The sequence below is a fragment of the Amyelois transitella genome, chromosome 10 (assembly GCF_032362555.1).
Source record: "Amyelois transitella isolate CPQ chromosome 10, ilAmyTran1.1, whole genome shotgun sequence".
NCBI lineage: Eukaryota > Metazoa > Arthropoda > Insecta > Lepidoptera > Pyralidae > Amyelois > Amyelois transitella.
The window spans coordinates 676,295-704,192 of NC_083513.1; the positions used below are offsets into that span (position 1 = coordinate 676,295).

The 27,898-nt window shown below is 36.3% G+C and overlaps 1 protein-coding gene across 1 annotated transcript in view; it reads left to right on the top strand.

Moving 5' to 3' along the window:
* Window positions 1-27,898, top strand: part of LOC106134820 (protogenin) — a 98,480-nt gene that overhangs the window by 58,426 nt on the left and 12,156 nt on the right. The window contains exons 2-15 of the mRNA XM_013334961.2: window positions 9,412-9,580; window positions 10,420-10,541; window positions 18,667-18,820; window positions 19,595-19,678; window positions 20,388-20,565; window positions 21,170-21,313; window positions 22,523-22,687; window positions 22,998-23,259; window positions 23,858-23,976; window positions 24,388-24,463; window positions 25,119-25,283; window positions 26,035-26,137; window positions 26,636-26,785; window positions 27,732-27,865. Coding sequence (XP_013190415.2) covers window positions 9,412-9,580; window positions 10,420-10,541; window positions 18,667-18,820; window positions 19,595-19,678; window positions 20,388-20,565; window positions 21,170-21,313; window positions 22,523-22,687; window positions 22,998-23,259; window positions 23,858-23,976; window positions 24,388-24,463; window positions 25,119-25,283; window positions 26,035-26,137; window positions 26,636-26,785; window positions 27,732-27,865 — 2,025 coding nt within the window. The remainder of the gene's footprint in view (window positions 1-9,411; window positions 9,581-10,419; window positions 10,542-18,666; window positions 18,821-19,594; window positions 19,679-20,387; window positions 20,566-21,169; window positions 21,314-22,522; window positions 22,688-22,997; window positions 23,260-23,857; window positions 23,977-24,387; window positions 24,464-25,118; window positions 25,284-26,034; window positions 26,138-26,635; window positions 26,786-27,731; window positions 27,866-27,898) is intronic.

Here is a 27,898-nt window from a genome sequence, read left to right on the forward strand (position 1 = left end):
ACTCGATAAAGCAAGCTGTCAGTACCCGTAGCGTAGCATGAGACACGAGACGCGCGAAAAACTATCGCTGTCTCGGTTCACGTCTTAATAAAAAGCGAAACAGCGATAGTTTTTCGCGCGATAAAAACAGCATCGCGCGCGCCATGCCGGCGCGGTATCTGTATAATTACTGTATGACGGCACCATATTTCAATTTATAACTACACATTCCATAGCATTGCATTCCCTGGTATTGATGTAGGTCAGTCTTCTATCCCGCTCTGTCCTGTCGCCGTCTCGCTCCCTCTAGTTATTGGACAACAACCTCGTTAAGTCTATTGCAGCTTTGATAGGGTTGGCTGCGGTGAGGTTTTTGAAATTTTGTATCATAAATATTAGTGAATAAAAATATATTGTACCTATCTGTTTTTAGTAGCTTAAAAGTATTCAGCAGGTGTGTAAGTTTATAAAATTTTGATTTACAGATTTAATGGGAAAATATAAATTAAAACAACAAAAACAAAAATTAACAACTTTGACAAAATATTAAAATTTAATTTAAGAAATTAAAATTTTAAATTATACGTAATCAAAAAGGAAATTATCAATCGAGGATGTGACGAACGTGAATGAATTATTAATTTATTATACGGAGTTTCAGTCTCTGTCTTATAATCAATACTTTGTATGCAGTTAAAATAATAATATCGATGACAACCCTAATTCCTCTAAAGCTGGTTTGAGAACCGCTGGCTTGTAATAGAAAGTTTAGCCAGTCGTTAATCTAGTTTAAATTGCTGGAAATATCTCCCTACAGAATTGTATCGGTTTAATTTGTGAATATACGATATACATACATACATACATAAAATCACGCCTCTTTCCCGGAGGGGTAGGCAGAGACTACCTATTTCCACTTGCCACGATCACTGCATACTTCCTTCGCTTCATCCACATTCATAACTCTCTTCATGCAAGCTCGGCGGTTTCGGGTACTCTTGACCTGACCCTTTACCAGGACGTCCTTATGTGAATATATCTTACGTTTATTTACGTTTTTATCGAATATATTTACGTAAAAGCTGATAAAGTGAATTGTTAATTAACTTGGGAATCTTCTTTTAGGCGATGGCTTAGCGACATGGATGTTGTAAAAGGCGAATAAGGATTAGGCTTATAAACTTGGGATTCTCCTTTTAGGCGACATGCGACAGGCTAGCAACCTGTCACTATTTGAATCTCAATTCTATCATTAAGCCAAACAGCTGAACGTGGCCTATCAGTCTCTTTAAGACTGTTGGTTCTGTCTACCCCGCAAGGGATATAGACGTGATTATTTGTATGTATGTTCATAATACTTATTCTTGATTATTTTTAAACTTATTTGTTGCAAATAGTTTATGTGACGTTATCAAAAACACAGGACTAGTGTTCTTATGGCAAGCAATAACCTTTAATTTTTTAAAATAATTTCACTTTTGGCAACTAGAGAAATAATTTTTATTTTATAATATTTACATTTAAAATTTATATGTATATATTTAAGCTGTGAACAGTTCATTACATTGTTATTTAAACTTGTTTACTAACTGTTTATTATACCTTATATAAATAAATAAAAAATAAAAATAAAATTCAATAGTACTTTATAAAACTTTATTCCTTTATTCTCTTCATACCCCCTTCTGGGAAAAGGCGTACGTGAAATTAAACAGTCTAAAATCCTATTTAGTCCTATCCTAGTACTGAATTAATTTCTAGCACTATTAAATTTCTTGGAAGATTATAGGATTAAAATCTTCTGAGTTATTGAAGGAAAAATTAAGGGGTATCATTTAAGCTATCACCAATTTAATTAGTTTTGTGTTTCTTAAATAATAGGGTTTGTCCTCAACATAGTAGATCTATCACCAAAATGTAGTCACCAAACAATGCAAAATCAGTTCCACAATAAATCACCTAAAATCCTGAGATATAAGGTCTAGTACCAAATAAATGTTTTTGTATGTATTATAATAGGTGTGTCCTAATAAGTATTTAAGCAAACTAATTTAAAGAGATCACCAATAAATCATATTATGTTACTAGAAAATTGCATTAAGTTCAAATAAAAAATTAGGGTTGTCATCATCGTTTCAACCAAAAGATTCTGCTACTTAACTAGACTCCCAAGGTTCTAAATTTCCACTGGTAGTATAAATTATATTTAAATAAAATTTTTAGCAGAGTAGTAAATAAAACAATTAAAGTTAAAATAATCAATATTTATTGTTGAAAATAATTACCACTGAACAATCAGCGCTGGTTTAAAATAGCTGGCTTATGGCTAGCAGAATAGTAGATAAAACACTTAATTAAAGTTAAAATAATCAATATTTATTCTTAAAAATAATAACCACTGAACAATCAGCGCTGGTTTAAAATAGCTGGCTTATGGCTAGCAGAATAGTAGATAAAACACTTAATTAAAGTTAAAATAATCAATATTTATTCTTAAAAATAATAACCACTGAACAATCAGCGCTGGTTTAAAATAGCTGGCTTATGGCTAGCAGAATAGTAGATAAAACACTTAATTAAAGTTAAAATAATCAATAGTTAACTACTACCCATCCTTGAGGCCGGATTGGTCAATTTTTAAAGCGCGCCAATTTGTCTCCGCCCCTTTGATAATTTTTTCATTAAAATTATAAATTGATGTATTAAATTGGTAACGAATACTATTAATTTAATATCTGAACGAAATAAAATGTTACTACTGTATTGGTGACAAAATATCAAATAAAAAGGAGTCGCAGTCAGGGATCGATAATCGATTTATTTGGTGACAGATCTACCATTCTGAGCACAGAGCTATTATTTAAGTAACAAAACTATTATTATAAGAACGAAGTTTATATTCATGTAATTCAATATAATTTTATTGGTTATCGATCTCTTATTTTACACATATATTAACATTAATTTGATAATTCATACCTGGGAACAATTTTTGTTTATCTGAGAACGAAAATATTTCGTGGCGATAGATCTATTTATTAGGTGATACAACTTGATGACAAATATAAATTTTGGTGATAGAAAATATAGTTCCCAAAATTAAGTCGCGTTTCAGGTTAGGTAATCCTGATAACGCTTAAGAATTACATGAAATTATATTAATGATTATCTTTATTTTTATTACAAATTGCCTTTGTGGTTTAGAAGTTAGACGTTTGGGGTTCGTCGGTTCAAAAAGTATTTTAAGAAAAAGTACGTATTTTGAGTGCTTTATTAAAAGATCCCGGGTTCGAATCCAAGAATTTGACAAGAATAATCTTGCCTTTCTTTTTTACTTTTCTATTAACCTGGTAAGGATCTTTTTTAATTTTTTTCCATACAAACATACATACAGAAACATAGGTAGATACATAAAATTACGCTTTTTTCCGGAGGGGTAGGCAGAGACTGCGTACATCTTTCCACTTACGATCTCGATCTTTACGAGAACCACACGGTATCTGGGCATGATAGAAAAAATGTTTGTTTTACATTAATTTAGTGAAATTATTTTCCAGGTTAGATTAGCAGTAAACAAAATATTCCCTAAAAAGCCGATCTTGGGATAGTGCCAAAAAAAGTTACCCAAATCTAGTTTGCGTGATGTGAATGAAAATACAAGCACATTTGGAGATATTTATTTCTCTACCGTACTATCAAATTGTCTTTTTTCGTATCTCAGCAATTTGGTTCGTGAGAAGGGTATTGAGATATCCATATTATCACTGTTTTATTTCTAACGGGACAGACAGAGTAAAAAAATAGTGCGCTCGCTACTTCTATGGTGAGCTAGCAATCTGTCACTTACCCCAGCAAAATATAGCCTTTGATTTTGTGGTTATAAGCTCTGTCTACCCGTAAATATTAAAGACGTTAACCCGTGTTCGACCTTCGTCCAACTAATGTCGTGTCCGCTGTACATTATTAATTTAACGGCCTCCATTTGCCGTGAAGAATTAAAAATGTAACATCCATGCTTTACCTCAAACAGTAAAATTTTGTTATGTTGTCTAAATTTTAGCAACCATTTATTTTTTAAGCCGACTTCAAATAAAGAAGAGTATGTATTTATATATGTTAAAAAATCTGGTGTTAAATATCCTGTTTTGATGGTTTTTTGCTTTATTTATTATACTTTAACTATTTTTTTTATAGTAATAGTTAGGATAACCATTTTTATTAAATCTTAAATTTTTATTATGAAAATGTATGTACAGAAGTAAATAAATAAATAAATACGGGACAAATTACACTGATTGAGTTAGCCTCGAAGTAAGTTCGAAACTTGTGTTACGAGATACTAACTCAACGATACTATATTTTATAATAAATACTTATATAGATAAACACCCAAGACCCAGGCCAATCAGAAAAAGTTCTTTTCTCATCATGCCCTGGCCGGGATTCGATCCCGGGACCTCCGATGTCACAGACAAGCATACTACCGCTGAGCCACAGAGGCCGTCAAGTCATAATTTGTTTACGATGTCAGAGCGACATCAAGGAGCTACATTGGCAGACTATTAAATTATAGGTAAGTAAGTAAATAAGTAGGCATCATGACTAGGCAGCTCCCAGAAAAATCTTAGCAAACTAGGTACCTATTAGTAAAAAAACTAAGAAATAGTGTAAAAAGATTGAAAACTAACATACATCACGTGTTACTACGAGTGAGAGCGAGACGGCGAATAGTTTACTACGGTGTGAAAGAGACTAACATAACCTTGACCTGCGCAGTAGTTGTGTACCGCGCTAACGGCCTCTGGCGGTATTTTTAGAAACTGAAAACGCGCGGGAATTTTTACGAAATGGTGAAAATTGATGATACGAGATTTTTCTGATATCATGTAATTTTTTCGACGATAACAAATATCTGGGAATTCGGTAGAGTTATAGCCAAGTTTCGAAATAAGCGTTTAGAGTAAATATGATTCTGAGACAGTGTTTACTTGAAATGATTGAACAATATATTGTAAGAATTAAAATGGCGCAATATTTTTTAAATACTTACGTTTGATGTTTTAACCTTTATTATTATATTATCAAGAAGATAATAATTAATTTTCATACCCGGAAGTGAGCCTAAATTGATACCAGTATATTTGACGTTTGTCGACTCTTTGCCTTGACATTTAGACGGTCTGAAAATCTGGTGTTTATATTGTGACTGACTCAACAGACCCTCGAGGGTGAAGGGTTCATCACCGTTGTAATTTTTTTTATAATTCAGGAACAATGATAATTCAGGATTTCATAATTACAAATGTTACCTGTGCCATACCTACATAACTTGGCAGGTTTTTACATAACATTATATACGCTAACTGGCAAAATAGCCCAGGGGTTGGTGAAGCGGCAAAATTTAAACAACCTTATTAGAAATTCGTTCTTAAACATTGTTTATTCATGTATTCAAAGTCACATCTCCGGATAATTTGTAAGGAAAAGCTGTTGCATATTTATAATTCGATATTGTAATGACGAAGTTATAAACGCGGAGTATTTGTTGTATAAATTGTCGAAAAAACAGAAATGTATCTTACCCAACCCTTACTTAACAAGTAACCCTTTCAAGAAAGTAAATTCTGTGAAATATGCCCACGACGTCACGATTTTTTTCCTATAAGACTACCTACTTCAATGATAGACTGGTAACCGACTCTTTAACTAACTCATTGGTATAAAAGGGGTTGGTATTTCGGGAAAATCTCCGATAGACGTCAAGCAATGTTGTGAAACTAAAAGATATGACAATTATTAAGTGATATGAAGTATCCCGTACTAGTGAATACAATTTTTGCATTTGAATTTGGATTTGACCTCTAAAGTGTTGCATGGGTACGCGAGGCGTAACATGTATCGGCCGCCTCCCCCATAAATAGTGAAGCCCCCCCTATTCTATCATTAAAAGTGGGAATTTTAATTAGCCACGGGCGGAGCTAAGGCCAAAAGCTAGATAAACTAGATAAAGCTAGGTACTTATATTATTAGTTTTAGATAAGTTTAGAGCCATTTAGGGAAGAGCACTTTATTAGAATAATATCAAATCTTACGCTATTGTTTACATCAAAGAAATGGGGTCGAAGCGAGTGGGTGTAAGTTGACATAACCATAGTCAACACGGCGCAAATTAATTAAGTAACACATAATACACTCCTAAATGTAATACATACATACATACATAAAATCACGCCTATTTCCCGGAGGGGTAGGTAGTGACTACCTCTTTCCACTTGCCACGATCTCTGCATACTTCCTTTGCTTCATCCACATTCATAACTCTCTTCATGCAAGCACGGCCGTTACGGGTACTTTTGACCTGACCCCATACCATGTATGTATTATTTTGGGGAATAATTTAATTTAGAACCATACAGCTGAACGTGGCATTCGCTTTTCAAGTCTTTTGGCTCTGTCTACTCCGTAAGAGAGAAAGATGTGATTGTATGTATGTATGTAAAATTAGCATAGCTATTCATAATAATTCCATCCATATAGACTTCCTGGTAAAAATATTTATCTCGTCGCACAATGTATTCGTATCAATTCATGCTTACTTAATAAATTACAATTTAGTTTTTGATTTTCTATTTATTCATAAACTCATACATAAAATTACGTCTTTTCCCGAAGGGGTAGGCAGGAACTACATCTTTCCACTCTTCATTATCTTTTCTCTTAATATTTTATGCCCGGCGGGGATGAATTTTTAATTTCCCTAGCTTCTATAACTTGTCAGTGTTTACAGACTCTGGCTTAAATTTACAGAATTAGTAGGATGTTAGCGAAAAATGTAATTACTTTTTTATTTTTAGGCACAATGTTGACACTGTAATAAGATCGCGTTTTAATAAAGAAATTTGATTGTCTAGAATCAAGTTCTTTTATAATCCTCAGCAGATTTATTCCCGATATTTGTGTAGGTATCTTTGAGATTTACCGGAGAGTAGGAAAGAGAGAGAAGATTATTATGATTTATGTTCTTTTTGGTTCGAATAGCTAAGGTGTGGAATGAACCGCCTGCGTCTATATTCCCAGACAAGTTCTGTCCGCGAACATTCAAACTCTTGGCATATCAGTTCGTCTTCATAGTCACTAACCATCAGGCGAGATGGAAGATAATACCTAATCCAATATTGAATGAATGAAAAGAAATGGTAGTTGGTGCATTATCAAAATCTTTTCAATTACTCCTCGATTACTACTCTTTTGAGTGAATGGTCTGCGATATTGCTTTGAATTTGTGTATTTGATAAACTAGATTTTTTGGAGATCAGTGTGGGTTGAGTATAGTGCATTTTAAATCTAACGGAGAAACATAAGTAGTCATCTATCTAGTGTAAGTATTTTAATCCTTTGTGGTCATTTATTCAACCTTTCCTCTGGGAAACAGATTATATATGTAAATTATCGTCAACCCAAAGCTCTCAATGAGGATGTGTGAAGTGGATACGTCTCATATCCACGTTTCTTTCGTTTTTGAGTTAATTGTAGTGTGTTTTGCAAATTCTTATCCCTTACTAATATTATGTATGTTAATGTCTGTCTGTCTGTTCAGGTTTCACGGCTAAACCACTGGATAGATTTGAGAGAAATTGGGCACACATTGATTAACAGGCTACTTTTCTTCCTGGAATTTCCCAAGGGCGCGAAGCCCCGGACTAAAGCTAGTATTATTATATATCATGCCTCACGTCTCTTTCACGAGGGGTAGAGACTTCATCTTTTCACTTGCCAGGATCTCTGCATCTAATCTGTTTTAAGCATACTCCTGTGGTAGCAGTACGAGTATTATGTTGGAAATGCAACGGTTATTTGCAATGATAAGTTAAGTATTTATATTTATGGCAGAACTTTGGCGCGTCAATTGTTTCATCCTCCGAAAGAAAGGTAAGACAAACAATCGACTCGAACCGGCGAATATCAAGTAAGTAATGTTCATGTTTCAAATTAAAAATAATGCAGATGTTAAGTTTACCAAAACAAAAATCATGTAATTCTTTTGTAGCTGGCAAAAACATCCCGAATAATAACACAGAATTAATTATTTATGTCTAATGATAAAAAAATACGCGAAATTTGCATAACACTTCTTTTCCGATACGTTAAACAGAAATAAAAAAAAATGTATTTTATTTAAACTCACCCAATTCAAACAAACCTTCTTCGTTTACATAGTTATATATTGTTAAATTGAGTTATTAAACACAAAATATACTTATAATAAATATACGCACTTTTTACAACTTACAATTTCACTATATTTATAGCTAAAATAATAAAAGAGCAGCTAAACATAAGCCCAGTCGACAGAATAAGTGCGACAGAGAGCGTAAAAGTCTGCGTCCTTTTCTCACATTCAGCCGCGCGGACAGCGACTTTAACATTAGAATAGAATAGAACAGATTTATTTTCAAAATTGGATACAAGGTATCACTTATTGACGTCACATCACTTAAATCTATTTATAACTTCTACCACTTCCGAAGCGCATGTGTAGAAGATTACTATAGTGACTTCTCTTCTGCTCATTTTATATTTTTTATCGTCTAGTTTATTTACAAGTACGGGGTTGTAACCATCCATCACAGGGTTTGCGGTGCTGGCTGCCCCAACAACAGGACTATCAATCTTTCTTCCTAAACAACAAAAGAATATTTGATGTGCTTCAAGAATTCCTGATTACCCCATCTTATGAGGGTAAAGAACGCCATTGACATGTTATTTTGCGCTTATACGTAATATTTTATATAGGAACGATTTTATCTTCGTATCCTTAACCTACTTAATATTGGATTGGAGCAGATTTCGAGTAATTTCGAGCTGCCATTTTTTTTAATAATTTTACCTAGATATCAAGTTATAACCAGATCTCATTCGTACGTACTGTCTTTATAAAATTAAATTAAATTCAATTCAAAATTTTTATTGCATATCACAAAGTAGGTACCTACATGAGATTAATTACAAATACTGCTTATAAATAGGTACAATATGAACACTGTTGGGCATCGCAATTTTAAAAATAATATGCAATTAAATCAACATTGCTTTTTATAATAAGGCTAAATATAAAAACAATAAATCATCTTATACATAAAATTCTCGTGTCACTATGTTTGTCTCCGTACTCCTCCGCAACGGCTTTACCGATTTTAACCAAATTTTGCATGCATATTCAGTAGGTCTGAGAATCGGCTAACATCTATTTTTCATACCCCTAAGTGTTAAGGGTTGTCCACCCTTAACATGTTTTTTAAGGCAAAACAACGTTTGCCGGGACAGCTAGTTTACCATAAAATAAGCTTGTTTAGCAAATCAAGTTAAATCTGATAGTAGTAACTGCCCTTGTGATATGAAACTAATAAAACTTAATCTTCTGTTCTCTTCCAGATGTACATATAACATGGAGCGCGCCCCCTCGCGCGTCGCTCTCCTGCGATGCGCACGCGCTTCTGCGCCGGCCGCCGCCGCCACTCGTGGCAGACGAAGCGGGGGGCAGGCCGCGGCAGAAGCTAGCGGTCTTGTGGAGGAGGGGGAACGATGAGTTAAGCAATAAAAGGTATACTCCTATGGGATTCCCCGAAAAAAATCTACAAGTAAAAAGAGTTGACCTCGGATAATTTACTATATTCATTTATACATAAGCTGTGCCCGCGACTTCGTCCGCGTAGAATAATTATTTTGGGCATCATTGGAGCCCTCAGGGATAAATAATTTACCCCGTTTTTTCACATTTTCCATTATTTATTCGCTCCTAATAGTTGCAGCGTGATGTTATATAGCCTTCCTCGATAAATGGTCTAATAAACACAAAAAGAATTTTTCAATTCGAACCTGTAGTTCCTGAGATTAGCGCGTTCAAACAAACAAACTCTTCAGCTTTATAATATTAGTATAGATTAAAATTTGATTGAAACCCAAACATGCGTATACGCAGAATGATAGTTGCAAACATTATACATACATATAATCATGTCTTTATCACCTGCGGGGTAGACAGAGCCAACGATCTTAAAAAGCCCTTTTTCAGCTGTTTGACTCGCTAGCCCATCGTCTAAAACAGGAAACCCAAGTTTATAAGTCGCCTTCTTCTTCTTCTTCTTCTTGAAAAGACTGAACGGCCACGTTAAGCTATTTTTGCTTGATGATAGAATTGAGATTCAAATAGTGACAGGTTGCCAGCCCATCACCTTAAAAAAAATAATCCCAAGTTGGTAAGCCTGTCACTTAGTCGCCTTTTACGATATCCAATGGAAAGCGATGGAGTGGTCCTATTCTTTTTTCTATTGGTGCCTGGAACCACATGGCACATTATTATTATTCATTTGTTATTATTCAACAGTTATTATACTCGTATGTATGACCGCTAGTCTCTCAATGTTTACCTCCTGTTTCTAGAGTGTCAGCCAACGGTACCCTGGAGGTGAGACGGCAGAATGGAAGCGAGGGGGTGTACCAGTGCGCCATCAGGCACCAGGGGGGGCTGCTGCTCGGATACCCAGTGCATCTACAGTTTGCCAGTAAGTTACTTGTACATACTTATTTATGGTAAGCACACTGCACATCGCAGAAATTGTAATACACATACATACATATAATCACGTCTTGTGGGGTAGACAGAGCCAAGGGTCTTAAAAAGACTGATAGGCCACGTTCAGCTGTTTGGCTTAATGATAGAATTTAGATTTAAATAGTGACAGGTTGCTAGCTTGTCGCCTAAAAGAAGAATCCCAAGTTTATAAAGTCAGCCTTTTTTCTCTTCCTACGATACCTGCATACTTCTTTCGGTTCATCCACATTCGTTACTCTCTTCTGGTACTCTTGATCTGACCTTTTGTCAGAACGTCCCCGATTTGATGGAGGATTTGACACTTGAAATCGTAATGATATACATACTATATTTCTTTAGTCTGACTACAGACTAAAAGATAATTTTTTTATCATCATCCTCACCACTCTGGAGAGGAGCCCGGGGTGTGCCTTTGACCATACTTCCTGGATTGGGTGAGTCAGGTTTTTACACGAAGCGACTCCCATCCGACCTCCGCAACCTTTGCAGGGAAACTTAACCCATAATGGATCGATCATGGTTACACATCCAGTTGCCTGAATGTGCAGGTTTGCAGACGATGTTTTTCTTCAACGTAAGAGCATCGGTTAGTATTTAAACCAATGTACATAACTTTGAACATGTGCCTTTTTGCGCATCACGCATTTTAAGCGTACATACAAATTTTTAATTATACATACATACATACATAAAATCACGCCTTTCCCGGAGGGGTAGGCAGAGACTATCTCTTTCCACTTTTAAATTATGTTATTCCGTAATAGAAATTCATAATTTTCAGTTATCAGTTATACTATAACTTATATCCACATTTCTAAGCTAGTTATAAATTACACATTGTTATTAGACCTATCGTCTTTGTCATATTATGAAGTTTCGTAACTTAGAAATTAAACTTCCTACAGATATGACGCATGCGTATTAATTACCTTTTAATTACTATAATCTTACTAGCTTTTACACGCAGCTCCGCCCGCGTGAATTTAGCGCCATCAACAAAAAGCGACGAATTGAACGCCACCTACAATTTTTTTTTCAGGATTTTCACAAATCCCACGGGTACTATTGTTTTATTGTGTGCCGTGTGGCTCCCGGCACCAATACAAAAAAGAATAGGAACACTGCATCTCTTTCCCATGGATGTCGTAAAAGGCGACTAAGGGATAGGCTTACAAACTTGGGATTCTTTTTTAGGCGATGGGCTAGCAACCTGTCACTAGTTGAATCTCAATTCTATCGTTAAGCCAAATAGCTGAACGTGGCCATTCAGTCTTTTCAAGACTGTTGGCTCTGTCTACCTCGCAAGGGATATAGACGTGACCATATGTATGTATGTACTATTGTTTTTACTAGTAAGAAAAGGTACCCTATGTCCTACAGACTTTTAATTATATATACCTACGTGATATTTCAAGAAGATTAATTACGTACCAAACCCATGAAGAGATAGCAAATAAATAAACTTAATTTCGCATTTATAATTTGGGATAGTAAAGTCATGCCCACGCTGTTTTGTACATTCATAAGAAGTTGCCTGTCAGTCTTCTCAAGATTGTTGGCTCTGTCTACCCCGCGAGGGATATAGACGTGACTCTATGTATTTATGTTCAATAGTACATATCTTAAAAACTCAAAATAATAACATTATACTCACAAGTCAAGTAATTTTAGCGGAAGCTTCGGAAGTGATTTTACGAAAGATCTGACGCTTCCATGATTTCCTTTGTAGTATCTTCCGTCTATCAAATCCTGTGTTAGGTCTGACAGATCAAAAGGGGTCAGCCTAGAATTATTAAATAGTTGGCAGACTGTAATATTCCAACTTTAATTGAAAAAGTACACTTTTTTATACATAGCAGAAGTAAGATTCCTTTTGTAGGTGATGGGCTAGCAACCTGTCACTATTTGAATCACAATTCCATCATTAAGAACGTGGGTTTTCAGTATTTTCAAGACCGTTGGCTCTGTCTACCTCGTAAGGGATATAGACGTGACTATATGTATGTAAATATGTAATCCTAATAAGAATACCAAGTTTATAGACCTATCCCTCGCCTTTTACGACATACATGGGAAAGAGATGGAGTGGTCCTAATCTTTTTCTTTTGGTGCCGGGAACCACACGACATAATTAATAAGATGAACTAAAGATACAAGAACAGCCGCAGCTCCACCAGCGTATAACCAGTGCATACTTAGCAAGAGTGACCCCAAGACCACATAAAGAACCTTAACTCGCTAAATTTCAAGTCTCTAGTCCTAGCGTTCTGGACTGTGCGTTATATTTCAGTCAGTCAGTCACTCATTTACGGTCAAGTTAGGCAAATTAATGCATGAAATAGCTACCCCCCTTACCTAAATTCTTAAAAAGACATGGTCTAAAGACAACATAAATTAGTCGAATTTTTAAAGTTTATTTCGACGCCATAATGGTTTTTTATTCATTCAAAATACCAGAATTAAGAATTATTTTTCAGAAAATTCAGAATACCAGAAACAAAGTAAGTAACCAATAAATCCCTTTGCGCCAAATTTCTCAAAAATCAGTCCAGCGGTTTACCAGTGAAAGCGCACCGGACAGACAGACATACATACATACATAAAATCACGCCACTTTCCCGGAGGGGTAGGCAGAGACTACCTCTTTCCACTTGCCACGATCTCTGCATATTTCCTTTGCTTCATCCACATTCATAACTCTTTTCATGCAAGCTCGGCGGTTTCGGGTACTTTTGACCTGACCCTTTACCAGGACGTCCTTAATTTGATCGGACAGACAGACTTTTGAATTTATTATATTAGAAAGGATACTATCAAAAATCAATGTCAAAAGTACCACAGACGCAATTAACCTTCATTGGAATGCAATTGAATTCCTTCACCTTGCGTCACAAAGTGATCCCAGATTCGAGTCCCGTTTAAGATCGTTTCGTTATGAGAATTTCGGGATTAACATTCCCGCTATCAGAGACAATAAATAATCTTAATTAACATACATACATACATATAGCCACGTCTTTATCCCTTGCGGGCAGAGTTTTGAAAGACTGACAGGCCACGTTCAGCTGTTAGGCTTAATGATAGAATTGAGATTCTAATAGCGACAGGTTGATAGCCCATCGCCTAAAAGAAGAATCTCAAGTTTATAAGCCCATCCTTTAGTCGCCTTTTACGACCCCCATGAGAAAGTGGTCCTCCTGGTGGAATGCTGTAAAAGGTGCCTAAGGGATAGACTTACAAACTTAGGATTCTTTTTAGGCGATGGATTAGAAAACTGTCACTGTTTGAATCTCAATTCTATCATTAAGCCAAATAGCTGAACGTGGCCGTTCAGTCTTTTCAAGTTGGCTCTGTCTACCCCGCAAGGGATATAGACGTGACCCTATGTATGTATGAATGTATATTCATATTGTGCCAAGAGAATGTAGCAACTTCTACGGTAGCTACGACTCTTCGTAGCGTGTCTACATTCGCTACGAAGCTTCTACGAATGTCTACGACGTTGTCAAGTTTTTCGAACTTTGGGACTTAGCTTTATATGAATTTCTAAAAATATTTTTTTCCGTACGAAAAAATGTATAAAAGAAAATATCCAAATGTTACTTTTGAAGCCGTGTGGCACCAATAAAGAAAAGAATAGGACCACTCCTGATCTTTCCCATGGATGTCGTAAAAGCCGACTTAGGAATAGGCTTATAAACTTGGGATTGTTGTGAGAGTGAGAGATTTCTAGAAATTCCCCTAAAAGAAGTTTTAGGGGATTTGCTAGCAACCTCTCATTGTTTGAATCTCAATTCTATCACCAACACAAAAAGCTGAACGTGGCCACCAGTCTTTTCAAGACTTTTGTCTCTATCTACCCAAAGGAAATATATACACTTGACTATATGTATGTATGTATGTGACTAGGAAATTTATTGGTCAAGTAGTTTTGAGTTTATTTGTTACAAACAAAATAACACATCATTAAATTTATGCATAGATTTTGAATATTTATCTAAATTTTATACACGTCAAATGTACAATAGGTGGACTAATTATATTATTTTGACAAAAACACGAGAACTTTGTCTTTAGTAAAAGCAAATTCAAAAAAAATTTACACACAGTTAGTTTGTTTGTTTTTAATATCTTTATTGCACAGTTAATTTTACTTACCAACGTTTTGACAATAATTTCATTTCAATTGTTCTCATTAGTAATAATGTCACAGACAGACTAACCTCCGGCTGTATGTATATGACGCAATAAATATTTATTATCCTTTTTGGTTCGTAATAAATCGCAATATATCATAAATGTAAGGGTTATTTCTTGAGACCAAAGTATTCTTTTGTTAGTAAAAGATATGTATCTTTTGATTTATAGAGCAATTGATATGGTATTGTCTAATACCGAATATAATTTAACATTTGTTGAATAGACATTTTAACCGACTTCAAAAAGTGTTGAGGAGGTTATCAATTTGGAAAAAACATCGTATTGAAATCATTATTTTTATATTCATTCACATTTTTTAATGAAGACAATGTGAAAGAAAAAGATCTATATTTGTAAATTGACGTCCGGTGAAAATGCTGCAGTGTAGTTTGTTCCGCCGCTCCTTCTACACATGCGCTTTGGAAGCGGTAGTAGTTATAATTAGATTTAAGTGACGTGACGTCAATAAGTGATACCTTGTATCCAATTTTGAAAATAAATCTATTCTATTTTAAAAAAACAAATTTGTTTTGTGCCTGATACTATTTACACGTGCAAATTTTTCTATGGGCTAGTAAGCTGTCACTGTTTTTATCACGATCAATCATTTCAAAACTGTCGGCTTCGTATTTTGAACCTGGACCAGAACTAGAATGGTTCCTGAGATACAGGAACCATCCTAGTTCAGGTATCAGCCCACCATATAGTATCAGTACCGTTGTTTTTCTGCATTGCAATGTATATTAATTTTTGGTGAGAAATAAAACATTTATTATTATTTAAAAAAAAACATTTTTTATTGTATAACTTAAAATGCATACATACATATAGTCATGTCTATATCCCTTGCGGGGAAGACAGAGCCAATAGTCCCGAAAAGACTGAATGGCCACGTTCAGCTGCTCGGCTTAATGCTGGAAGTGAGATTCAAATAGTGACAGGTTGCTAGCCCATCGCCTAAAAAAAGGATCGCAATTTTATAAGCACATCCTTTAGTCGCCTTTTACGACATCCATGGGAAAGAGATGGAGTGGTCCTATTCTTTTTTGTATTGGTGCCGAGAACCACACGGCATATATTTATCACGTCTGTTCCTTGCGCGACATATACAGAGCCAACAGTGCTGAAAATACTGAAAGGTCGCGTATGTATGTATGTATGTATGTAATCGCAAAAAAATCTTTCCTCTTCATAATATAAATTTGAATTTGGAAACTGCCACCAGGGCACGCAAGGTTGATTAACTTTCCTGGGTAAATAAGAAGAGTATAAACTCCCACGCGGCTTAACACTGATTAGTAAGGGGATTGAGATAATTATGTTTGTTAAGCTGGCAACATTACAGGTGACATAAAAGGATTAGGAAATTTAGGAGGTAAACACAGTCCTTTGAAAGGATACGGGCTAAGGGGGGTGGGGACATAGATATATATTTAACTAGATGTACCATTGTGCCATTTTGTTTTATTGCATAGAAATTTACACAGTAACAATAAAATAGTAAGTACATAGTTATAAATGAAACAAATCAGTAAATTTTAATTAATGGATGTTGTAAAATGCGACTAAGGGATACGCTTATGAACTTGGTATTCCGTAAACTCCACACAATTCTTTATGTTTATAAGAAAATGTTTACAATGTTTTGTAATGCAGTTATCATCCCAGTTAAAAGCCACGTTAAAGATGCGTAAAGATAAAACATACATACATTTGTACATATAATCACGTCTATAACCCTTGCGGGGTAGACAGAGCCAACATTCTTAAAAAGACGCCCATCGCCTAAAAAAAGGATCGCAATTTTATAAGCCTATCCATTAGTCGCCTTTTACGACATCCATGGGAAAGAGATGGAGTGGTCCTATTCTTTTTTGTATTTGAACCACACGGCATGGATAAAACTATATAGATAGATGGGAGATATATACATACATATATATATAAAATAATTGTATTAATTTATTTAAAGTAATAAATGACTTACGTAATGTGTACCGTCAGAATGGAGGATAAATCTTGTAGACTCCTCATTATACAGCTCGGATTCATGTGACTAGATCGCACGCTGCACCCCGGGGAATGAGTTATGAATAGGGTGACCAGGCTTCATTTTGGTAAAAAATAATATTCATACATACATACATACATAAAATCACGCCTCTTTCCCGGAGGGGTAGGCAGAGACTACCTCTTTCCACTTGCCGCGATCTCTGCATATTTCCTTCGCTTCATCCACATTCATAATTCTCTTCATGCAAGCTCGGCGGTTTCGGGTACTTTTGACCTGACCCTTTACCAGGACGTCCTTAATTTGATCAAGATACGTTCGTCTAGGTCTTCCCACTCCGACTTTTCCCTCCACACCCTCCATGTATATCTGCTTAGTCAACCTGTTTTCATTCATCCTCTCCACATGACCGAACCATCTCAACATACCCTTTTCTATTCCTGTAACTACATAATATTCATACTTGCTTATTTACGTATATATCCCTTATGAGGTAGACAGAGACAACTGTCTCGAAAAAAGTCTAGTCTCGGAAAAACTGTAATGAAAAATATCAGATAATTTGAGCGTCTCGAAGTAAATTGTTTCTTCTCTCGTGGAATCAAACCTGGGTCTGCCATTTGAGCATCTAGTTCTAGTTCTACATTCATTCATGTTTTTGAATGTAGACAATGTGCATTCGTCCATGATTTAGATTTAAGAGATCTATATTTGTATATTGACGTCCGATGAAAATGATGCAGTGTAGTTTGTTCCGCCGCTTCTTCTACACATGCGCTTTGGAAGCGGTAGTAGTTATAATTAGATTTAAGTGATGTGACGTCAATAAGTGATACCTTGTATCCAATTTTGAAAATAAATCTATTCTATTCTATTCATCACCAAGTAAGAAGATTACTTAAATGCTTAATTTGTAATGTGCTTGGTACGAAATATTTCGTTGGGCAATTTCTTATTCGCGTTATGTTATTCTCATTAAGAAAATTACCAAGATTAAAAAAAGTATGAAAAAACTGATTTGACATTTTTCCAATAAGAATTTTATTTTACACATTTTTTTTTGTTTTGTTCATTTCGACATAATAACGCATATTTTTATATCTGTACAACAACAGTAATTAAAAAATTCGAAAATGGAAATTTAAGATATTTTAGAATTTCAGGCAGTAAGTATAACTTTAAAAGGATCATACAAACATTCCGGAAAACCTATTTTGGATAAAAAAGGACGGGTGTACAAGAATCCCGTTACATTCTTGACAAAGTAATAAATTTCCGAACGCGGCCGCAAAATTCCATCCTTATGGATACCCTGGTAAAGGCGAAGCATATCTTGAGTATTATTAATGTTCGGGGTAAGAGAACTTTATATAGAGCATATCCTGTTAATATCTAAATATAAACACAGTATCTAGATGTCCATTATAGGCTCTAACTTTTACTAACAACACATATTCCATTATTCGAATTATTATGTATGAAATCTATTTGTTCAATAAAATTGGAACGCAAATCGATATGAAACAACCTCTTTACTTCTTTTTTCAAAGAACATGATGTTATAACTGGCCACTTAGAAAAAAAAAACATTTATGTATAATTTAAACAGTTTTGAGCGCGCATTATTATTTATTAGTTAATTATTTTGCTTTAATATGTTACTTCATCGACAACATCAACGTGGCCCATCAGCTTTTCAACACTGTTGGCTCTGTCTACCACGCAAGGAATATAGACGTTACTATATGTAAGCTTTATTACTTCAATTTACACTGACTTTTAGGGACAATTCGGGAAAAACTAGTAACATCAAGCCTATTTTTTCAAATCGAACAGTTTTTTAGACCAAATCTCTTGTTCACAGGTATAGAAAGGAAGATATACATAACCATAAACAATGAGACAGGGGTATCAAGGGACAGACGTCAGCCATTAGTCCTGACCTGCCACGTCCGCTCACAGCCGCCGGCGGTGATACACTGGTTGAAGGAAGACCAGCCAATACAGGATAGTGAAAGGTATTTAATCATCTTGTTTCCTCCATTGGGTTCAGCAAAAGGTGTTTACTTTTGTGCCGTGTGGTTCCCGGCACCAATACAGAAAAGAATAGGACCACTCCGTCTCTTTCCCATGGATGTCGTAAAAAGTGACTAAGGGATGATAGGCTTATGAATTTGGGGTTTTTTTAGGCATGGGTAAGCGACATGTCGCTATTTGAATCTCAATTCTATCATTATGCCAAACTGCTGAATGTGGCCTATCAGTCTTTTCAAGATTGTTCGCTCTGTCTACCCCGCAAGGGATTTAGATGTGATTTTATGTATTATTAGTTCGGAATAGCCAAATGTATCCCATTGATTTCCATCATTGTGGACCTGGTTATGAAAGTTATTGCTTTTTGTTTGACAGATTTTTTTAAGAACATATACATAGATAAGTTATAATACTCTTTATTGCACACAAAATTATTACAAATAAATTTATCCCAAGCTTATGTTAAGGTAATGTATACAAAGGCTGCCTTCACGAGAACAATTCGTGAATTTGTATTTGTGAGAGAATATATAGTCTCTCCATTGATAAATCATTCCTCTTACTCTTTGATAGTGAATTTTTGATTCTTGATTGATTAATTCACAACTATATATATTAACAATATGCTCATAATTTAAACGTTTCAGTGAAGTGAATAAATATGCATTTAAAATTTGAAACTTAACGTTTCGTAGGTAAATGTTGGTAATTAATAATATTTTTTTGTTTGATTGATGTTTGTTATTTTTATGTTTCAGATTTTCCGTCACAGGAAATCATTTGATTGTAAATGATACTTTGAATAATGCTTCCTTCAGCTATGACAGATCAGACACGTACACGTAAGTATTTAATTAAACAAGTATATATATTTCTTTATTTTTGTTGTATATTTAATAGCCAGACAGCTGAACGTGGCCTGTCAGTCTTTTCAAGACTGTTGGCTCTGTCTACCCTGTAAAGGATATAGACGTGATTATATGTATGTATGTACAAAATCCGTGTGCCGTGTGGTTTCCGTCATTGCAAGCATTTTGGAATATTACCTCTCCATATCTTCACCATTGACGTCGTAAAAGGCAACTTAGTGAATGGCTAATAAACTTGGGATTCTTCTTATAGGTAATGAGTTAGCAACCTGTCACTATTTGAATTTCAATCCCTTCATAACAGCTGCAGTGTAGTTTGTTCCGCCGCTTCTTCTACACATGCGCTTTGAAAGCGGTAGTAGTTATATCCAATTTGACGCAGCGGTAGTGCGCTTGTCTGTGTCACCGGAGGTCCCGGGTTCGAATCCCGGCCAGGGCATGATGAGAAACGAACTTTCTCTGATTGACCTGGGTCTTGGATATTTATCTAGGTATATAAGTATTTATTATTAAATATAGTATCGTTGAGTTAGTATCTCGTAACACAAGTTTCGAACTTACTTCGAGGCTAACTCAATCTGTGTAATTTGAGCGGAATCAAAAAAAAAAAAACAATTTAAAAAACAATCTATTCTATTCTTTCCACCTTACTATATCTATGTCTATACTATATAAATTACAGATGTATAGCAGAAAACACAATACTACGCAAGAACCGCACGGCCTCCGTATGGCTGAATGACTTGGAGGGGTACCCGTGTCCTCAGGCGATAGTTGGGCAGCATCAGGAACAGGTGCTGGTGACTCCGAGCTCCAACGTCACCCTGGCCTGCCCCGCTACTTCGTGCCACAACCCTGCTGTAAGTATTTGTTTTTTAATTAAATCCTAATTCGATATTTTTGCCACAACCCTACTGTAAGTATTTTTTTTTTTATTATTAAATCCTAATTTGATATTTTATGTACATACATAGATACATAGATATAATTCAAAAATTAAAAAAAAAAATTCAAAATTTTTATTCATTATTATAGGATACCTACTTCATATCGCTTAATAATTGTCAAAACTTATTGGTTTAACAACATTGGTTGACGTCAAATAAATTACTTAAAACTAAGTTTACTGCCGCTTCCAAGGCGTCAGTGCAGAAGAAGCGGTAACAAATCACGTCTATAACCCTTGCGGGGTAGACAGAGCCAGCAGTCTTAAAAATACTTATGGGCCACTCTCAGCTATTTGGCTTTAAGATAGAATTAAGACTCAAATAGTGATAGGTTGCTAGCCCATCGGCTAAAAGAAGAATCCCAAGTTTATAAGCCTATCCCTTAGTCGCCTTTTACGACATCCATGGGAAAGAGATGCGAGTGGTCCTATTCTTTTTTCTATTAGTGCCGGGAACCACACGGTAATAAATTGTTGCAAACATTTTTTTATTATTAGTTAACTTATTTCTCTTATAGGTCACATGGCACAAGGAAACCGATGGAGAGTTATCCAAAATAGAATATACATCACAATTGTACAAAATCGAGAATGTTGACGAAGTGAAATCTGGACAGTACTGGTGTACAGTCAGCTATGATAACGGATCTTCGTCCAAGAAGGTAAGTGGTCCAGTTTATAAGAGAAAGCGGATGATTTAATATATATATATATTTTAAACGAAATCACGGCTTATCTGTGCAGTTTGGATAACATACATACATATGACAACGTCTATATCCCTTGCGGCGTAGACAGAGCTAATGGTCTTGAAAAGACTGAATGGCCAGCTATTTGGCTTAATGATAGAATTGAGATTCAAATAGTGACAGGTTGCTAGCCCATCGCCTAAAAGAAGAATCCCAAGTTTGGAAGCCTATCCCTAAGTCGCATTTTACGGCATCCATGGGAAAGAGATGTAGTGGTCCTATTATTTTGTCTATCCCTCCCAACTTGCGGCTTATTTTCTCAAATTTCCGCTCAAATTATTCGTTCGTCACAAAGTGAGCTTGTGATTTGAGAAACTAAGTTATTGCTTACATTCCACACGTGTAGCGATCGAGCTTGTTAAAAATTGTTTATTTTATCATTCCTGGTAGCCTGAAAATAGAATTACTTTATGATAACAAAGAATAATCATTTTCAGGCATAAACTTTGAGGGGTTTTTTGTAAACAACGTTTTTTGTAAACAAATTTTTTTTTTTTATTTGAGCCTGGAGTTGCGGACTAGTTAAGTTATAAGATTCGTAAGCGATGGTACGGGGTTCGAATCCAAGTGCTGAATACCTAGTACTACCTAAATTGTACAGTCCCTGCATTGCATGAACTTGCGGGAGTGTGCCCAGAAGGCTGGCAGCATTGCTATTTTGAATGGCAATCTGTTATATAGAATAATAAATAAGAGAATAAAACCCTGTTAATCTGTTCCTGCTGTCATTAAATTTTAAGACTCAGTGATTTGGATTATGCGTTGATATATCAGTCAGTCAGTGTCCCCTTTTACATAAGTACCTATTTAAATTTAGTTTGCTCTTAAACTTCTATTGAAGTTTAGATATTTGTATGATTATCTCCTAAAGAATTTTTTTTTTAAATTCAGATGTATGTAATTCATTTCTCTTCTTCAAATGTTCAACGTTGGTTTTTTTTAAAATTTAGATGGGTGTAATTATTCTAAATTACAAACTGAAAACAATATCATTCAAATTTCGGCCCCTAGGAAGTTCCCATCACGCAGGCAGCATTCCCCCGCTGTATTGCAATAGCAATACGCTGCGCTAGAAAGCTCACCAGTTGACCTGGGTGTAATTAATTTCTCCTGACCTTGCAGATGTTCAACGTGACCTTAACAAAGCCTGTCACCATAGAGTTACCACCGGTCTCTAAGGAGGTCATCAGAGCTTTGACCGTCAGGTTCAACTGCACAGCGACCGGGTATCCAAAGCCTAATGTGACTTGGTACAAGGATGGGAAGCTGTTACCGCTTGGAGGGAGGGTACGTTATACATACATACATATGGTCACGCCTATATCCTTGCGTGGTAGACAGGGCCAACAGTGTTGAAAAAACTGAATGGCCACGTTCAGCTATTTGGCTTTATGATAGAATTGAGATTCAAATAGTGACAGGTTGCTAGCCCATCGCCTGAAAAAGAATCCCAAGTTTATAAGCCTATCCCTTAGTCGCCTTTTACGACATCCATGGGAAAGATATGGAGTGGTCCTATTCTTTTTTGTATTGGTGCCGGGAGCCACACGGCACTTTTTTACTTTACTTGATGTTAAAATCTTTAAATCATTTACAGTACAACATAAGAAAAGCCGACTACCGCGAGGAGTTGGTCGTCGGCGCTGTAACTTCAGACGACGCTGGTATCTACCAATGTTTTGCTGATAACGGCTACACCCAGGCCACCTCCTGGGCAGTCCTGAGGGTCACGGGGGAGAGCCCGGCTATACCCAGGGCGGTGGGATGCTGGCCGACTGGTCCTAATACCGTGTTGTTTAAGTGGGGGTTGCCGGGGAGATATGAAGTCATTGCGTATACTGTCCAGACTTCTATTGCAGGTGATTAATAATGGTTTAATAATTCCAAAATATTATTAAATGACGGCTTCTGTGGCGCTGCGGTAGTACGCTTGTCTGTGACACCGGAGGTCCCGGGTTCGAATCCCGGCCAGGGCATGATGAGAAAAGAACATTTTCTGATCGGCCTGGGTCTTGAATATTTATGTATATTAATAAGTATTTATTATAAAATATAGTATTGTTGAGTTAGTATCTCGTAACACAAGTCTCGAACTTACTTCGAGGATAATTCAATATGTGTAATTTGTCCCGTATATATTTATTTATTTATTATTGAATTTTTGTGCGTGGTATGGTTTGGTCAATAGGACCAGAGAAAAATATTATTTGCCATAGTAATGTTAAAAAGGGACTAACATGGTAAAAAAAATTACGTAACCCATTGGCCTATTATTTTTAACATACTCGTAAGTAGAAGCAAAAAGGATAGAAAATAAAAGCCAAGTACAATAAATAATTAGTAATAACTACTTACATACAAATATTAATACATAGGTATGTACTTCAGTTACTTGCGAACATAACCTGACAAAAATAACCAGTATATCCCATTATAACCAATTTTGAACTCTTGCAGGTGATACTCCACCCGGGGACAAGGCCACCCCAAACCCTGAGGGTAATAAAGGTCAACCACACCCCAACACTGAGGAGGAGATTACAGTGCCGAAGGCTTTGTACCCTTATGTGTTTCAGGTAAGATTAGTCTTGTACATACATATTTTATTATATTTATTTATTGATTGCCAACCCTATCATTACAGTGTTACCCAATGCGATAGAGTAGCTAATTAAATAACAATTATATTATGCAAATGATTATATTATGATCACGTCTATATCCCTAGCGGGGTAGACAGAGCCAACAGTCTTGAAAAGACTGATAGGCCACGCTGAGCTGTTTGGCTTTGTGATAGAATTGAGATTCAAATATTGACAGGTTGCTAGCCCATCGCCTAAAAGAGGAATCCCAAGTTTATAAGCGTATCCCTTAGTCGCCTTTTACGATATCCATGGGAAAGAGATGGAGTGGTCCTATTCTTTTTTTTATAATGGTGCCGGGAACCACACGGCAATTATTATTATATTTTATAATTTGTTTTACAGGTACGTGCTTACATACGGTCAAGAAACGTCGAAGCCAGTGACTTTTCTAAAGGAATAGTTTGCCAAGGTCAAGGCGGTTAGTATCTTAATGTTTTCCCTTAATCAATTTTAATTGATAACCCTTAACGGATACATACATACATAAAATCACGCCTCTTCCCCGGAGGGGTAGGCAGAGACTACCTCTTTCCACTTGCCACGATCTCTGCATACTTCCTTCGCTTCATCCACATTCATAACTCTCTTCATGCAAGCTCGGCGGTTTCGGGAACTCTTGACCTGACCCTTCACCAGGACGTCCTTAATTTGATCAAGATACGTTCGTCTAGGTCTTCCCACTCCGACCTTTCCCTCCACACTCTCCTTGTATATCTGCTTAGTCAACCTGCTTTCGTTCATTCTCTTCACAAGACGGATATGTGTATTAATTATTACATCACACATCACGTATAATCAAGACTATATCTCTTGCGGGGTAGACAGAGCTAACAGTCTTGAAAAGACTGATAGGCCACGTTCAGCTATTTGGGTTAATGATAGAATTTAGGTTCAAATAGTGACAGGTTGCTAGCCTATCGCCTAAAAGAAGAATCCCAAGTTTATAAGCCTACCCCTTAGTCGCCTTTTACGACATCCATGAGAGAGAGATGGAGTGGTCCTATTCTTTTTTTCTGTTGGTGCCGGGAACCACACGGCCACATGTGTATTAATGACGATTTATTTGTTGCCAGTGCCCGTCCAATTTGACGTTAACAACGACAGCGTGACAGTATCGTGGCTTAAGTTTGCGAATCAGACGAAAGGAATCGTTCAATGGATCCTTCAGACAAGACGGAGTGGCAGTGCGGAGCGGAACTACACCTTAGACGGCAGCATTACAAGCTACACTTTACCTGGTAAGTTATATTAAGTTGTATAAAACTTGTTTATAATTACTAGGTCAAGCAATCCTGGTAAAGGGTCAGGTCAAAAGTACTTGAAACCGGCGAGCTTGCATGAAGCGATGGAAGTATGCAGAGATCGTGGCAAGTGGAAAGAGGTAGTCTCTGCCTACCCCTCCGGGAAAGAAGCGTCATTTTATGTATGTCAAGCAATCGCTCATGCCATGGTAAGAAAATATTGGCAATAGACCGGGTACCAGATGAAAGGAATTGTGCCAGGAATCCTTCAGACGAGACGGACTGGGAGTGTGGAATGGAACTACACCTTAAACGGCAGCATTACTAGCTACCTGGTTAGTTATATTCTGCTATCTCCTGTCGTTAATGTCAGTTATATCTTCGTCTCTCTGGAGAAGAAAACGAAGTGCTATCGAAGTGAATCTTTGATCTTGGATTAGATAAGTCCAATTTTTATATGAAGCGACTCCCGTCAGACCTCCGCAACCTTTTGCAGGGAAGTCTAATTGCATGTCTAGGTTTTCTCACGATGTTTTTCTTTACCGTAAAGGCATCTTTTAGAAATCAAACTAAAGTAGGTTGAAAGTCGAATCAACTTCATACTAAAAATACACCATACCCCATATAAAATTTACCTGCATGGAACTCTGTGACGTTGTAACAGAGGCGAATTTGCAGCGAATTAAGATAATGTAGATATACTGTTAACTGTACTATCTGTATACTTTACCATAAGTCATCATTTCAGGTCCATCATCAGGTCTTCAAGTGCGAGTGATGGGCTCCCGGTCAGAACGCTGGCTGCCTCAGAACTGGACGATGGTGCCGTGGAGCGACGTCGTGGTTACCGGGTGAGGGTCTGGTCTGATGACATTATGTTTATTATCATCATTGTTCAATTTGTTGAGTTTTGAATGTGGATGAAGCGAAAGAAATATGCAGAGATCGTGGCAAGTGGAAAGATGTAGTGTCTTCCCACTACTCCGGAAAATGGCGTGATTTTATGAATGCATGTATGTATGTATCGTTCCATTTATCTCTTCTCTTTCATCTATTTATTTTCCGTCGCTTTGTGAATTTGAGGAAATCTCTATTTTCATCAAGGAAACTTCCATCTCCTTTTTCCATCTCCATTACTACCGATTACACATTAATACCGATTATAATCTCATCTTTATGGATAAGATCTCGGGGGCGCAAATTATCGTTAAGGAATTTATACCTTATTGCATGAGAATGTTATATCTTGCGAGATTTTTTCAATAAAATTACATACAATGTCATCGCTATTCTTTAGTGGAACTCCTAGTCTCGCCAAGAATAATGATCCAATACCACCTTCTCCACAGGAAAGAAGTTGGCATCCCGGAAGAGTTGAAGGTGACTAAAGTGGGAGCTCACGAGTTCACTCTGACATGGCGATGTGACGCTCCAGCCTGCGTCCAGGGATACTCCGTGTGTTACGCCCGAAGCGATGAGAAGGAGAAATGTTTGTCCACGTAAGTAAATAAATAAAGAAATATATAAATAAACTAGCTGTCCCGGCAAACGTTGTTTTGCCATATAAAGTAATTCCTAGTTAAAAAAAATGTTAAGGGTGGACAACCCTTAACACTTAGGGGTATGAAAAATAGATGTTAGCCGATTCTCAGACTTACTGAATATGCATGCAAAATTTGGTTAAAATCGGTAAAGCCGTTTCGGAGGAGTACGGAGACAAACATTGTGACACGAGAATTTTATATATAAGATATATACGGGACAAATTACACTGATTGAGTTAGCCTCGAAGTAAGTTCGAGACTTGTGTTACGAGATATTTTTAATAAATACTTATATAGATAAACATCCAAAACCCAGGCCAATCAGAAACAGTTCTTTTCTCAGCACGCCCTAGCCGGGATTCGAACCCGGAACTTCCGATGTCATAGACAAGCGTACTACTGCTGCGCCACACCGCCAAGAACTCTTGTAAAAAGTTTTAATCTAGAAGAATTTATGATTTTTGAAAATATTCTAATTGAGAGACAGATATATCTTACCATCTTGGTGTCTTCGTGGTTGCATCTTTTGCTGGGTTGCTTACTACCTAATCGATAGCAATCTAATAAGTTTTTACTGGTTTTTATACATAGCGATTGTCGTTTGACCAGCAGTCTAAGTAATGAAGTCCTGGAATAGGATTGTTGTTTACTTAGCTTTCTTTAGCTTATATTTTTTATGTCACCCGTCATTATTTCCATGGATAGATTTGAAGTTGTATTCCGTCGATAATAGAAAGATATATCTCGTAATATGCGCGTGAGTTCAAATCCCACTGCTGCCCCCAAGTAATGTAATGAACGTATTCAATTAAGCGTGAGATTGAATCCCACCGCTTCTACCAGAAAGTTTTATTGGTTGATTTTATACGATTTGATTGTAATATTATACGACTTTTTTCAGTAACACGGAAACTATCACGATAACCAACTTGGTGCCAGAAATGGAGTACGAAGTGAGGGTCCGCGTTAATGCCCTGGGTAGTCAGGCTGAGAGACAGTTCTCTCAGCCGGTATTGGTCACCACGCAACCGCTTGGTAAGTACCACGGTTATATAAAAATACACATAT